Source organism: Micropterus salmoides, unplaced genomic scaffold (genome assembly GCF_014851395.1).
Source record: "Micropterus salmoides isolate LMB-PRFRI ecotype aquatic unplaced genomic scaffold, ASM1485139v1 Ms_hic_scaffold_3006, whole genome shotgun sequence".
NCBI lineage: Eukaryota > Metazoa > Chordata > Actinopteri > Centrarchiformes > Centrarchidae > Micropterus > Micropterus salmoides.
Genome location: NW_024042270.1, coordinates 1 through 15,648, shown reverse-complemented (window position 1 = coordinate 15,648; position 15,648 = coordinate 1). Strand labels below are relative to the sequence as shown.

The 15,648-nt window shown below is 39.7% G+C and overlaps 1 protein-coding gene across 2 annotated transcripts; it reads left to right on the top strand.

Moving 5' to 3' along the window:
• Positions 1 to 291: 291 nt before the first annotated feature.
• LOC119883758 (galectin-related protein-like) lies at positions 292 to 9,926 on the top strand. Of its 2 annotated transcripts, none has more exons than XM_038694388.1 (6): positions 292 to 407; positions 1,221 to 1,369; positions 4,578 to 4,661; positions 5,544 to 5,632; positions 8,152 to 8,335; positions 9,050 to 9,926. In XM_038694388.1, the coding sequence occupies exons 2-6, from the start codon at positions 1,331 to 1,333 to the stop codon at positions 9,191 to 9,193; spliced, it is 540 nt and encodes a 179-aa protein (XP_038550316.1). In that variant the 5' UTR covers positions 292 to 407; positions 1,221 to 1,330; the 3' UTR covers positions 9,194 to 9,926. The 2 variants fall into 2 exon arrangements, with proteins under 2 accessions (XP_038550316.1, XP_038550317.1); XM_038694389.1 differs by having other exon boundaries at positions 310 to 407; positions 1,325 to 1,369.
• Positions 9,927 to 15,648: the final 5,722 nt, after the last annotated feature.

Genomic DNA, 15,648 nt, shown 5'->3' with positions numbered 1-15,648 from the left:
ATCAATCAATCCGGATTGAGCAGGCCTTTCATTTGATACCCTGCATGTCTATGTAGCTCATACAGGTCGCTTGGTCGATTTGTTTGTTTGTGTTATGGTTTGACTTTGGGGCTTTAAAACACCAAAGTCACACCATAACACAAACAAACTCAGTGATCAAGTCAGCAGTAATCTTTACATGCCTCTGAGTCCACATGGAGCATTTGCTGTCGTGCTGCTGCTTTCTCCTCCTCTGCCTCAGCCCTTTCCTTTGACCTCATGTCCTCCTGCTTCCTCTCATTGTTTTACTTTCTTCATGGAAAAACGGAAAAGGAGAGTTATTCAGCGTTTTGTGAATCACGAGAAGGCAGAACCACAGATGGAGCAGATCCAGATGAAACTCCGTTCCTCGGCTGCAGACTCGTGAGGTGAGTGTTTCTGTCACTGCTGAAACTAACCTAACCATGGAGCTGCCTTCAGATGTACCTTTGAGGATAAGTCTGGTGATATTCAAATCTTTCTTGTCAGCAAATCCCACATGCAGAATAAAACCAGTAGTGAATGTATCTCACAGCCTGATATGTCTTTGTCCTCTGAGCCATTGAAACTATTAAAACCCATCAGTGAGCCTCTCTGCTGCACTGGGTGACATGTTCCTCCATCACCATGAACACACACACTGTGGTTTATTCTGACTCAGTCCCACATGCACGATGCACAATGCAAATTTAAACATGAGAACCAATCAGCCTCAGACCAGCATCAAACTTTACTGGAAACGGCAAAGGAAGGACAGTGTGCATGTGGAAAATATGAAGAAACATAGTGAATATTATTCAACACATAGCCGTGCTTTTAAGAGTAAATGTAATCATGATTATTTTCAGTACCTGTAATAGATTACATGTAACTAGTTACTCCCCAACACTGGCTGTGTGAACTCTGCTCTCTGCTATCAGACGTACAGATAAATATATTGACTCTCTGTTTGCTTTTACACTCCCACTAACTTGAAAGTCTGCGTTAGAATTAGGAGTCAGAGGAACTTAGAAGAAGAAATAAAATCTGTTGAAAGGTGTTAAAACACTTTTGCTTTGACCAACCTGCAGAGGATTTAATATTTTCCTGCAGCTCCAGCTCCACAATAGGCTCACTTGTTATTGACCTGAAAGAGAAAGGCATGCAGCAGGGGCAGCTGATTATCAGACCGTGTGTGTGTGTGTGTGTGTGTGTTGTTGGAGGGTAATGAGCCAGGTTGAAGCTTTACGTCAGCGTCGACTCTGGAGACGTCGGAGGCGGACAAACTGGACCTGCAGCTCATTTCTCTGCTGTTTGTTTCCGTCAGATCAACATGGCTGAGATGCACAGAGTGACAGCGCAGGGCAGGAAGGTACGTTTACACACCTGAGCAGCTGGTCAAAGATTATAAAACCACCACCACAGCAGCAGAGATCAGCTGAGATATCCCTCTGGCTGGCAGAGGGATATCTCAGACTGACTTTTGTAAACATTTGTTTTATTCCTCAGGTGACTGTTTGGACTGAAAATTTTCTTAGTTTTGAAATTATGTCAACCTGCTGCGTCCCAGCTAGTGTGAAGCTGAACCCAGAATGAGACAATGCAACTTCCAGCCAGAATTAACAAAATAAAAGCTCTGTTAATCCGCACGGCAGCATTTTCAGAATCAGCTTAATTGGCATTGGCAAGTATTTGAACACAATTACAAGGAATTAGACACAAACAATTTACAGTGAGATAGAAATAGACATACAGCTAAAAACACAGGCAACAAAGCTGGACAAAGAATTACAAATTAACATTATGTAAATACAAGTAGGTGGGAAAAAATTATATGGTATATATCAGCATCAATCAACTTTATTTATATAGCACACTTAAAACACCCGAGGTGCTTTATAGGGTAAAAGTACAACAAAAAACAGGAATTACAAGGTAAAATTACAGCAATAAAACATAGTATATCATAGAATCTATTACATATAATGATAATAAAATAAAACTTTCTTAACTCGAAGGAAAAGCCAAAGAAAAGTAATGTGTTTTTAACAGTGATTTAAAGCGATATAAATATATATAAAATGACCAACAACATAATGTCTGTCTACAAGTCAAGTGTTTCTGTAAATTGTAAACAAATACAATAACTGCGACAGATTAAATATTAAACACAGTATAGGCCAGATAACTTTTTATAAAGGTGGATATGTACAGTTTATATAACATGTCTATATACAGTATGTCCAGTGTGCGTGGTTTGTTTTTGACAATGGTGAAATATCACATTTTGTATTTAGAATGTAAATATGTCATTTCTAATAGGTGGAGGTAAATGGATGTGTTAGTGTTACATGGTTATTGACACTATATTTAACTGTTCATCAGGCCTGTGGAAGGAGTTGTTTATTTTAAATATTTAAATGTCATTAAGAAGTTAAATATAACACAAAAAGAAAATAAACGGCAAAATGTAGTCAATAAGTTCATAAAGAAAGTATGTCTGCTTTCTGCTGCTGGTTATTTTTAACCCGTTTTAACACTTCAAGGGAAAACCAGGTCTTGTCTCTTGAATTTACAATTAGGAATTTCTCATAAGTAATACATGGTTTATTTTCAGACTGGTTTTGATAATAATTTAAGTCAATGTTGCTAAATTTGACTTGTTTTTGTCCCAGAAAATAAATTCAAATAAAAAGGATTTGGTATTTCTTCACCAGAAATATGTCCAGGTGTTGTGGACAGTAGCTGGAGGAAGCCTGTGGACAAACTTATAAAAAGAAAAGCTGCTTTTAACAGTGCTCTTCTTCTTTTGTTTTTTTATTATTTCCTACTACAATTTACTTCTTCAGCCAAGGAGTTTTCATTTTGTCACCTCAAAACTTAACATGATCTGTGAACCTTTGCAGCACTGTGTTCCTATCAGCTGCTTTTATTTTGAAGGCACACAGGAACTCATTAATTTATTCAGTCTTGACGCTGCACATGCCGGTCACGAGGTGGTGTGCTTCTGACTTCAGTCAGTCGCTTGTTGTGAGTGTCAACATCAGTCTGCAACAGCCATTAAACACAGAGCTTTTATTTATTTATTTTTACCCAAAACTCTCTGAAGGGTACAAACTGTCTTTAGGTCATTTATATAACTTTCTTATTATGTCACTAAATACTGCTGCAAGTTTTAGATACTTGCTTTTATGTTTATGTTCAAATGTGGATCAATACATTTAATTGGGATGTTCCTGTTTCACAAAAATTGTACGTTTTAAATAAGAAAGTGAAATGCAGATTTAAGTGTTTTCTTGTTTGACATGCTTTACCATACTTGAGTATTTCCATTCTGTGCTGTATATTATTTATTACTACACTTATAGTCACTATACCCATTACATAAAAACACATTATATGATGCAGTGCTGTACTACTAATGTACTCAGTAGTATCCACAGGATCTTACATGTATTTGTTGTAAAAATATGATATTCTATAATAAAATAATTCTGTGAAAGAAGCTATTCTGCATAATGAGTACTTCTACTTCTGATAATTGAAGTACTTTTTGCTGGTAATACTATATTTCTTTTACTTAAAGAATATTTGTATTTTTAAACCTGGGCCCTATTTTCACATATATTGGTGTTGAAATCACTAGTAGGTACAAAAAGTTTTGAATCCGTGCAGTAGATGCTAAGCAGCTGCAACGTATTCCTTCAGGGCCATCGGGCCTGCAAAGTTGTCAGACTGTTACACCAGGTGTCTGACAACATCGTGGAAAAGATCCCTACGAGGGACTCCCGGCGGTGACCCCCATTGCTTTTAACAGGAAACTGAAGTCTCGCTCAAGGACAGTTCTCGCTCTGAAATCTCGTGAGAAGCGAACTGCTGCAGGAAGATACAGGTAAAAACGTTGAGTCAGAGTTGGAGGGAGGAGTTTGTTGTGCTGGAGTAATATTAGGAAACGCATTTACATTTTCATTTTACTCAGTTAGCTGACGCTTTTATCCAAAGGACATACAATTGCTTTAGACGTTAGAGGTCGTACGCCTCTGGAGCAACAAGGGGTTAAGTGTCTTGCTCAGGGACACATTGGTGGATGTGGGGAATCTAACCGTGGTCTTCCACACAGCAGTTCCTCTATGCACACAACTCCTAATTTTGAGGGTTGAATTGCCCCTGATTAATAAATTGCAACCACTGAAGCTGCTTCTGCTGCCGGCTGAAGCATCTACTGCACAGATTCAAAACATTTTGTATCCATGAGTCATTTCAACACAAACATATATGGGTTTAAAAATCCCGACATTTAAGTAAAGGAGCTGAGTGCTTCTTCCACCACTGAGAAGAATAATGATGTTAGTCCCTCTGATCAGATTTTTATGAAACATCTGTGGATACTCATGGTCTCCAGAGGATGAACTCATGATTCTGATTTAACCCCACTTCCAACCCTTTTCTTTTCCATAGAAATGCCGATTTGTTCACAAATAAATAATAAAATCAAAGGGTGAATTGATTTCAAACAATCTAAATATCCGCAGGAATTTCTGGATGTGAAGGTAAAATGATTTCCTTTTGTTCCCTTTCAGAAATGGGTCTTTCCACAGAGGAGTGCGACTGATGAAAGTAAACCGAGTGTTCGTTCTGCTGACAGAGATGCTGACAGAAATCTGGTAACATCGACTCTGAAATCAAACGATGAGCTGACAAACACAGACTCTGTACTGTGAGGGGTCATATATGAAAAAACTGAACTGAAAACCAGAGTGAAGCAAATGCTAACAACTTCAAGTGATTTTATAAAACAAAATTCAGATAAACATTAAAACAACAAAATAATATTTATCAGTCAAGCTAACTTAATGGGAAAGCCCTGATTCTTGGCAAAAATTAACTACAGTATAAACACTTATAGTTGTATATAATCAACTTGAAAAATTCTAATCTGAAAAAATATCACTTAAAAGCTGCAAACAGCGCAGTCGCAACTAAAGAAAACTTTTTTAAAAAATGGATTAAAACAATAAATTAAATAAATTACACTCTTTCTGTTTCACACAACTTAAAATTATATTATATATATAGTGATAATATTTTGGAAAAAAGTCACATTACAAGATAAAAGTCAAACGTTTGGTGAAAAAAAAGTCATTAAAGAAAAAGTCAGTCAGAAGAAAATGTCATGTGTCATGAGTAGATTGTTTTGAGTCGTAATTCTGGAAAAGTCCTATTATTACCAGATAATGTTGATTACAAGAAAAGCAACAAAATTTTAAGAATATTTGTAAATTTGTACAATAAAAAGTTGTGATATTTTGTGAAGAAGAAAAAGTGTAATCAAATTTTCCCACTTTACTCAACAGGAAAGTTTGTTTTAGGAAAAAGATCAGTCTTTAGTAAATGATCACTTTATTCTCAAAATATCTTCTTCTTCTTTACTCTTGTTTTCACCTCACAAACATTCTTATCTTTTATTTTTATCACTTCCACTGCAGTTAGATCCAGAATAATTAATCACAATTAGTGTGCGTGATCTCTCTGTCTTCATTATGCAGTCAGTTCCCTTCAGAGGTCACATCACAGGTGGGATGCGGCCGGGGATGAAGATTGTAGTGATGGGGGTTGTGGACTCCCGTCCTGACAGGTAAAAAACACCTTTATGTGACTTCCGCTTTCCTTTACGAACACATCCTCCTCCCCTCAGTATCAACACACTACTTTTGTTTTATTTAATCTGCTTTTATTTCTTTTTACATCCTGTGTAAAGTGATGTCTGGCTGACACTTTAGCCCGGAGCAGAAATATCCCAGCACACACTGACCTGATCTCAGGGGACTTAAATTGGATATTCATGATCCCCAGCAAATAATTCATAATCATTTCATTGACTTCCTGGCTTTTCCTCTTGTGCCACCATCAGGCTAAAATTCCCACTTCACCAACACTTTGGTGCATGAAGTATTATGATAACAAACAGCTCAATTCCCAGTAAAGTCTCTCAGCACACTCATACTCCCCAGAGGATGAACCAGTTTGATTATAATAGGTGCGTTTGACTTCATGTGGCGCTGCGCAGCGCTGACTTAACGTGATGCATGCTGGACTTAAAATAAGGCTGTTGGAAACCATAGACAGTATATTACTGGACGAAGTCACCCTGCTGATTTGAATGGAGAGCAGTGAAGCCAGTTTTGGACCAATAAAATACAGGGCTGCTTCCTGTTGGCACCAGCGTCTACTGCGCATGATCGCGCAGCATTACTGTGGTTTAATGATGTAGAACAACGGCAGAAACACATACAACATAGCTGCGCCAACAAAAAGTTTCATGGCTCAAAGTTTGTCTGACTGGATCATCACTGATTAATCAGCCCACCTACGAGGCTCACCTGCCAAACACTAACGCAGCGTCACTGATCGCCGAATAGTTTTTTTTGATTTCCGAGAGTTTATAATCTAAGCAATACGGGTCCATCTCTCGTGCGACGGGGTGTCACAGGGTTTTGACGTAATTTTTGGGCCTACATGGATCCCTCCAGGCAGGCTTTGGTCGGATTCACTGTCCAATCTCTGGCTTACCCCCTTGGTTGGAACCACCTTTTGCCTGGTCTCGCGGCATTTTTCATTGATAATTCCGTGAGATCAGTCACTGATCACAGCTCACAGTGCAGCTGTGCAAGCTGAGCAAACCCATGGAGGTAGAAGCCCATGGAGGTTGAAGCTCTTGGAGGTAGAAGCTCCTGGAAGTAGAAGCCCATGGGGATAGAAGCCCATGGGGGTAGAAGCTCTTGGAGGTAGAAGCCCATGGGGATAGAAGCCCATGGAGGTAGAAGCCCATGGGGGTAGAAGCCCATGGGGGTAGAAGCTCATGGAGGTTGAAGCTCTTGGAGGTAGAAGCCCATGGGGGTAGAAGCCCATGGGGGTAGAAGCCCATGGAGGTAGAAGCTCTTGGAGGTAGAAGCCCATGGGGGTAGAAGCCCATGGAGGTAGAAGCCCATGGGGGTAGAAGCCCATGGGGGTAGAAGCTCATGGGGGTAGAAGCTCATGGAGGTAGAAGCTCATGGGGGTAGAAGCTCATGGGGGTAGAAGCCCATGGGGGTAGAAGCCCATGGGGGTAGAAGCTCATGGAGGTAGAAGCCCATGGAGGGAGAAGCCCATGGGGGTAGAAGCCCATGGAGGTAGAAGCCCATGGAGGTAGAAGCTCTTGGAGGTAGAAGCCCATGGAGGTAGAAGCCCATGGAGGTAGAAGCTCTTGGAGGTAGAAGCCCATGGAGGTAGAAGCCCGTGGAGGTAGAAGCCCATGGAGGTAGAAGCTCTTGGAGGTAGAAGCCCATGGAGGTAGAAGCTCTTGGAGGTAGAAGCTCTTGGAGGTAGAAGCTCTTGGAGGTAGAAGCCCATGGAGGTAGAAGCTCTTGGAGGTAGAAGCCCATGGAGGTAGAAGCCCATGGAGGTAGAAGCCCATGGAGGTAGAAGCCCATGGAGGTAGAAGCCCATGGGGGTAGAAGCTCTTGGAGGTAGAAGCCCATGGAGGTAGACGCCCATGGGGGTAGAAGCCCATGGAGGTAGAAGCTCTTGGAGGTAGAAGCCCATGGAGGTAGAAGCTCTTGGAGGTAGAAGCCCATGGAGGTAGACGCCCATGGGGGTAGAAGCTCTTGGAGGTAGAAGCTCCCGCAGGTAGAATGTGTCCGACTTGACGGCGCCATTTTTATTCCCGCCCCTGCAGTCACCTGCAGCTCATGTTAGGCTGTCAAGTCGGCCACAGTCATTTTGCATCTTTTCTCTAGCACCATCCTCAGGACAAACATGTTGAGACCCACTCCTCAGTAAGGCTCAGTTCAATACAGTTTGTGTAAAGAACATTTTTGTCATTTTTGCAGAACAGTAGCCCTGTTGCATATGGCCAGATACAAAATGTTAATGCTGTTTCTCACGGTCCCCAGTGCAGAAAACAAAGAGTTCTCAAAAGAGTATCTCAGTACCTACCTGCAGCTGACAGAACAACAGCACATTTTTCTGTTGTCATATCTCCTCATAAATACACTCTGAATGGGGCTTCAGGTCATGTGCAGTTCACGATGATGTGCTCTCTGCTGTTAGGGATAATCACAATCCTTTGTGTAAAGTCAGATAAAGACGTATGGCTGGTGTCTGACCCTCTGTTAGGTTCTACGTTGCCCTGACTTGTGGCTGTGGAACATCCGGAGAACCTCCGTCTGATGTGGCCCTGGAGCTCTGTGTTCGATTCAGGGACCGCCAAGTCCTGCGCAGAGCCTGTGTGTCTGGATCCTGGGGGGACATCGAAAGAGCCGTCCCTTTCTTCCCCTTCATCAGAAACCAGCCCTTCAAGGTACCAGCAGTAGCCCACAAAATCTGTGCAGGAGTCTTTATCTTCTAACTTCTGCCACACTTCTCTCATCCTGCACCCTGCTGTTGTTTTCGTTACGTTGCTGCCTTCAAAATAAAAGCGCATAAGCCATCTGTCGGAGCTAGATCAAATGAATGACGTGTATTTGATATTATTGGATCATTTTATACAAGTAATATTCATACTGTTTGAAATAAATGAACTGTTTTATAGTAGCCTGCTTCAGTTTTTTGCAAAATATGGACACCTGTCCCAAATACAGGAATGGTCAATTAAGTGATTTTAGCAAATAAAAGTCCGGGCTATTAATCAAAGTTTTACAGTAGGTTAAGATGTGAACATCCTGTGCACCAGGGATTAGTAAAATGATGTAAGTTATCTACAAAATGTAGACTTAAACTTAAAACATGTCACCTTTGACTTTCTTCCACACTCATCCATCCACCCTACCACTTACTTACTTTGTCACTCTTTAGACTATGTCACCTGACTTCTTCTGCCACTAGAAATAAACAAAAACTTTAACATTGGTCGTAATTAGCTGCTGCATAATCGACCTATACGGCCGTTAAATGTGTCCTGATGATGCTCAGTTATTCAGTAATCATGCTGGTGTTGGAATCAAACAGACACACATCTCTCCTGTCAGGTTTCACTTTAAAATGTTCAAAGCTTGTGTCTCGTCTCTCCTCCCAGATGGAGATTCGCTGTGAACAAAGCCGGTTTCTTGTGTTCGTGGACGGGCAGCAGCTGTTTGACTTTTGCCACAGACTGACATCACTCGGCGACATCAACACATTATGGGTCAAAGGCAGCATCGCCATCACTAAACTGGCTTGAAGTAAAAGGACTTCACTGTTGAACACGAGTCCCTTTCAAAGACACGGATCTCAACTCTTTGGGCACAAACTGCCAGAACTCCCCTTGTCTGAACACGGTCTGTTTTCACTGTGGACATTTTGGTATCAGATGCTTGAAGTTCAATGATAAATGATAAATGATAAATGATGATGATAAAAATTAAGATTTTACAAATGTGTATGATGATTTGCAAGTAAGTGGTGGTGTTATAATACCAACAAATATGAAACTACTTTACAAATAATGCTTTCCAAGTTAAATAAATAAGTCTATGAACTTGAAACTATGTGATATTTCAAGTTCATACATCTAAAAACACATATAAATATCTACAATTATTTGCATTTATCACCAATATTAAGACTCTTTTCTCTCTATAGTTTCAGGCTAGATGTTGATCTTAGAAGAGGTTAGTTTTTATTGTTTTCTTCTATTTTGCACTGAACTACTTATAAACACAACTGCCTGCTAATGATTAAAGTGTAGCACTGATTACTAATCAAACCACTGTAATTGGTCACTGTAATTTGCATATGTTTGGTCAAACTTTTCCTTTATTTTATTACAGAACTTTTTATATTCTAACATTTTAGACATTTTGTAACTTATTATATTGGATGATTGTTCCCACAATGTCCTACATAACAGTCTGTCTTTGTTATGTAAATACAGTCGGGAATGTTTATTAACGGTTCCTGCATTGCCTTTATATATTTTTTAAATCGACTTTTTAAAATATCTGGAGAATGTAATGAGAGTAACAGTGCAGTGTTTTCATGAAACTAAAAGAACCTCAGGAAACAGATAAACCTAATAAAGGAATAAAGACGAAAACAAAAGTTTGGTAAACTAAAAGTGTTTTTTTGTGTAATTCACCGCTGTCGTAAATAAAGAAAGCTGTACATGTGCATTTTTTATCATTACATTACTTGTGATCAGAAACCAACAAGTAGATAACTTTGCTAAACACCAAACATCAAGCAAATGCAATATTACTGACTAATCCAGCAGAAAGGTCAGCTCACCGTCTGTCCTGCGGCCTTTTATTTCACCAAGTTCTCGCCAACGTCCGGCAGCCTCTTGCCTGTTCTCTCTCTTTTCTCTTCTTAGCTTCCTTCCTCAACGTCCTCTCCAGTCTCTTCTCCTCTGCCATTAGCTCCACCAGCCGACGTATGAGCACTCACAGTAACGTAACTGATGAGTGTCTTATCTAGAAGGTTTGCTAACATCAACTTGAGATTTATAGCTAGCAGCTAAACTTCTTTCCGTGAAACCTCTCGCAGATTTAGCTTGAGTCTACTACTCTGCTAAAAACCAAACATCAAGCAAGCGCAACAACACAAGACACAGCAATATTACTAACTAGCACAGCAGAAAGAAGGTCAGCTCGCCGGCTGTCCCGCTACCTTTTATTTCACCAAGCTCTCGCCGCCAATGTCCAGCAGCCTCTTGCTCGGCCTCTCTTTTTTTTCTCTTCTTAGCTTTTCCATCAGCGTCCTCTTCGGTCTCTTCTCCTCTACCATTAGCTAACGTTACGTCCGCAGAGCTCTGGTATCATGATCTCTAGATTCATTGCTAGCAGCTGAAGCTCTTGCTGATTTCACATGAAGCAAGCACAACAACACAGGGCACAGCTGTTATTACCAATTAGTCCAACAGAAACAAGGCCAGCTGGGCGTCCATCTCTTTTAGCTCATGCCAGAAAGATGTTTACACTTGTCTGGTCTCACTCTCTCTTCGGTGGGATTGATTGTATATTTTGTTGTATGTTTTGTTTTTAAGTCATATTTTGTGATCATGAGTAAACAAAGCATGACGATGACCACACCTAGGCTTTTGTGATCTTCTGCAGTTACGGGCATCAACAAAACAAAGATATTTTCCCAATATTTTTTATTTTATTTGTGCCCATCCATTCATCGTCAACCGCTTATCCTGCGTAGAGGGTCGCAGGGGACTGGAGCCAATCCCAGCTTTATATTTGTGTATATTTTACTAATATTTGGTGAATATTTAAATTTTTACAAATACATTACTTAAAAATAATAATTATTATATAAAATTAAATAATTTTCAGATATTTAACTGATATATTTGTGTATATTTTTCCAATATTTTTCAGATAGTTTATCAATATGTTGTAATTTTACCTAAATTTATTTGGCAATTCTCCTAGTATTTTTCGAATATTTTACTGATATATTTGTGTATATTACATATATATTTTAAAAACTTTTGTCATATGTTTTCCCAATATTTTTCAGATAGTTATTAACATTTTGTTGGATATTTATATGAATATTTCACTATTTATCTGGATATTTATATGATATTTATCGAATATTTTACTGATATTTTTGGGATAGTTTACTGACATGTTTGTGTATATTCCACCAATATTGTTCAGATGGTTTATTAATATCTTGTTGACTATTTGACTAATATTTTTTAGATATACTCCGTATAATTTTTCAAATATTTTACTGATATTTTTCGAATATTTAACTGATATTTTCTGGATATTTTTCTGATATATTTGTGTATTTCATATTTTTCGAATATTTAACTGATATTTTTCTGGATATTTTTCTGATATATTTGTGTATTTTCCCAATATTTTCAGATGGTTGTTCTATTTTTCCGATATTCTAATATTTTTTGGATATTCTCCTAATATTTTTCAAATATTTTACTGGATATTTCCGTGGTATATTTTACTAATATTGTTCTGGTATTTATGTGGTAATATCTTTTTGGATATTTTTCAGAAATTCTAACAATATTTTATGATATTTAATTGGTTTCTTGGCAGATAAGTGGTCGCTAAAAATACTCAATACCACATCCATTATATATATGCTTTAATATTACTGGCCAGTGAATCAGTGATTTGGACAGTGTCACAGTGTTTTCGCTGTGTGAAGCCTCACCTGTAAGTTACCTGTTAAACGTGGAAAGTTTTGGGAGAACCAAGCAGAAGCTGCCACAGCGGTGCATGCTGGGTGATATTGAGGCAGGGTAGCAGCAGCAGCAGCAGCAGCCGCCGGCTGACTCAACCTTCAGTTTCTGCTTCACTTTCAGCCGTCCTGCGCTGTTCACCTGGCTTCATCTGACAACAAATGGACAGCGCTGTCTTTACCTGAGCCATGGGAATCAGTGGACAACAGCGCACGGTTAGCTCACCTGCTTCTTTTGGTCACTAAAACACCTGCTGTCAAACACGAGCCGGAGGATGAGGAGAAGCTAAAGCTAATGCTTAAGGGAGATGCTTGTTGTTGACGTTAGTTTCAGCTAGCTGCGTAGTTAGCTTACTTCTCACTCACTTGTATCTGATGTTGTTGCTTTGCACGCGTTTATATATATTCATATGAGATATATTCTAGCATAACACTAACGTTATTATCGACTCGACAGAGGGGCAACAAACTAATGACACGTCAACTGGCAACATCGCTCATCATTGCAACACGGTTAGTTTAGCTTTGCTTTTCAACACAAGCTAACCGAGCATAGCTAAAGTTAGCTACCGTTACACCCCATCTCAGCGAGGTGTCTCCGGCCTTGTAGTTTAATTGGATAACTTCTAGTTAATGCTAACCTAGCCTCACGCCAGATTAATGTCACTCTGGTCGTTTTCTGCTCTACATAACTCAGCTGTCAGGTTCCTACTGAGCTAACGGGCGCACTAGCCAGCTTGTGTTAGCCTGCTAAGCTAGATGGAGCTACGTTAGCCTTCTAGCTTTACTTATCAACCAACGTCAGACAAGTGAAGAAAAATGTGTGAAACTTGGTTTAACTCGGGGAAATAATTGCCTCACCAGGCAGAGTTTGAGCCTGATATAAACAACTGTCAGAAGATGCCAACCTTGTTATTATGGATGTGACAGCTCGTCTTAATAGTTAACATATTATGTTTGCTGATTAACTAACTCACTTGGACTTTATGTTAGGTTTAAAGCGCTGGTCCCCAAAACAGCTGTTTCCACTTAAATAACTTTTTTATTTTGTTTAAGCCAGACTTCTATTATTGCCATGACTCATCCCAGCGGTTCAGTGAGTTCAGCACTTTTTAAATGTCTTTTAAATGTGGTTGGAGACACAGATCCCAGTGTAGTTTATACTTACTCATTTGGCAGAGGCTTTTATCCAAAGCGACTTACATTTGATGAGCAACATATTTTTTACATTATTAATAGCTATTAGCACGTATGCCATCAGTTTCCTTAGGGACAACTTTTTTTCCTGCTCCTTTGTCATTAACTTGTCTTTCTGGACTTGCATGTCTGTAGCAAGTCAGCAAAGGCTGGGTGTAAACTACCTGCTCACAGGTATTTTTGTGAGATAAGGTGCACCAAGCAAATACACGGTTAGTAGACGCCACCCACTACTTCTGTTGGTTGTTTGAGAAATCAAACAGTTTCCTCTTTGAAGGTGGTTTGTGGCTCATGTAGTGATTATTGGTCAGAAACGTTTCACTTAGTTCATTTTACGGGATTGTAAATTCCTCAAAACGTCTTAGGGAGCTTTCTTAAAGAATAGATAATTTGGCTCTAATTATAGGTAAATTAACAGAGTTAATTTGGATTTCCAATCCATAAGTGCAGGTAGGTGATTATGGCATGAAAAATAAATCTCTTGATTATTTCAATGAATTGATTTTCACTATAAAATGTCAGCAAATGGTTAAAAAAAACCAACTGAACACTATTTCCTAGAGCTCAAGGTGACATCTTCAAATTACGTTTTCTGTCCAACTGTCCAGAACCCAAATAAATTAAATTTACAGTGATTCAAAAATACAGAAAAGCAGCAAATCCTCAAATTTAAGAAACTGGAACAACCAATTAAACTAACTGGCAAAGATCAGAACATTTTCAATTTAATAAGATCCAAATTCTGTAGTTTTTTCCAGGAAACTTTTAAGAAATTTTTAGCAAATAAGGGACCCACAAATAAAAGCATTGCTTCAATGATTGCATTACAAGTCACAGAACTCTCCTTTTTTCCACCAGGTAAAATTTTAGTTTTTGGAAGACATGGTAATACTTAAATACTTAGTAATACTCTTTTTATCTTGCAGGTAAAAAAACTATACTTGAGGGAACGGTTGTTGTATCGACAGGTTAGAAAAGTCCTTGAGGGTTAGGGAGCTCTTTAAAAACACACCAAAAAAAAGAGCTTCTGTTAATTTGTGATGAAAACAGTGCACTGTTTTTTTTTTAAATATAATCTTTAATGAACACTTGTAAGATGTAAAACCATGGTCAAATTAAGAAGCACAACTGTGGGGACTGAGGAAATCAGAGACAGGCTTCATGTAGGAGCTTTGCAGGAGGAGAAGGTACAAGGACATATTCACAAGTTTTATAGAACGAAGGGATGATAACAGGTTTCAGTTGTAGTTCAGTAGCGACGGAAAATAGTAGCTGTAAATGCAGAGTTCCTCTGCCACAAGTTGACCTGAGGGTGTTCATCGGGTCAAACATGGCATGAAATGAAGATAAGTAGAAGCTGTTTGGTCGGGAGATGCAGACTGATGTGAGACGTCATAGTTACTTATGTCCTCACTAACACAGCACTGGTTTCTCATTACCACTCTATTACTCTCAATTTGATGCCGATCTGTCCCCTTTTAGTGCTTCAGTAATTAAATTTCTGCCTCCGCTCAAACCGCACATCAAGCTAATTGCTCCTGGAGCACCACTTGCCCTTAGTTACTTCTTGGGTTATAAAGCCAGAATGGGGTTTAAAGACTTGTGGGTTTATTTATGTATCTACTGTGACAGATCGTCTCTGATTATGTCTTTTCCTACTGTCTCAGGTGTAGCCAGGAGGATTCGTTGCTTTCCAGAGAATCATGGAGCCAGATGTGATCCGCATGTACTCCTCCTCTCCGCCGCCGATGGAGGACGGTGCAGAGGAAGAGGACACGAGTTTGGAGACTTTGACACCTTCTCCAGCGTCCCAAACAGCATCAGCTTCACAGAATTCGACACTCCGACCACTTTCAACCAGAGCCAAGCTCTGACCGCCACTCCCCGCCTGAGCTCATCAACAGCAGAGGGTGAGGGGCTTCAGCCACAGCTCCTCTAACGGCACCCACAGTCCCAATAACGAGCTGTCCAAGGCTAATGGCGTCGTGCCAGCAAGCCACCTGGGCAGCAGTCCCTCAGAAAGAACTGAGATGAAAAAAGTCCTCTCTGGCTCTCTGGATTTCTCGGTGAGAGACACAGCTGGTGGCGAGCCCGCTGATTGCAACGGCGGCAGCACAGAGGTGTTAACAAACGGGTTTGCAACCTTCGAATTTCAGGGAAGCCTTCCTCACAGAATTCTGTCCATTCTCATATAAAAGGAACGTCCACTGAGGACACGGGCAGCTTCCCTGTCGACAGCCCAGAGGAACGATTTTGCAGACTTTGCTGCTTTTTCCAATG

Coding starts and splice junctions, on each gene's coding strand:
- LOC119883758 (XM_038694388.1), top strand. CDS start 1,331: ATGGCTGAGATGCACAGAGTGACAGCGCAGGGCAGGAAG. Junction 1,370..4,577: donor TGACAGCGCAGGGCAGGAAG/GTACGTTTACAC, acceptor GTTCCCTTTCAG/AAATGGGTCTTTCCACAGAG. Junction 4,662..5,543: donor GAGATGCTGACAGAAATCTG/GTAACATCGACT, acceptor TTCATTATGCAG/TCAGTTCCCTTCAGAGGTCA.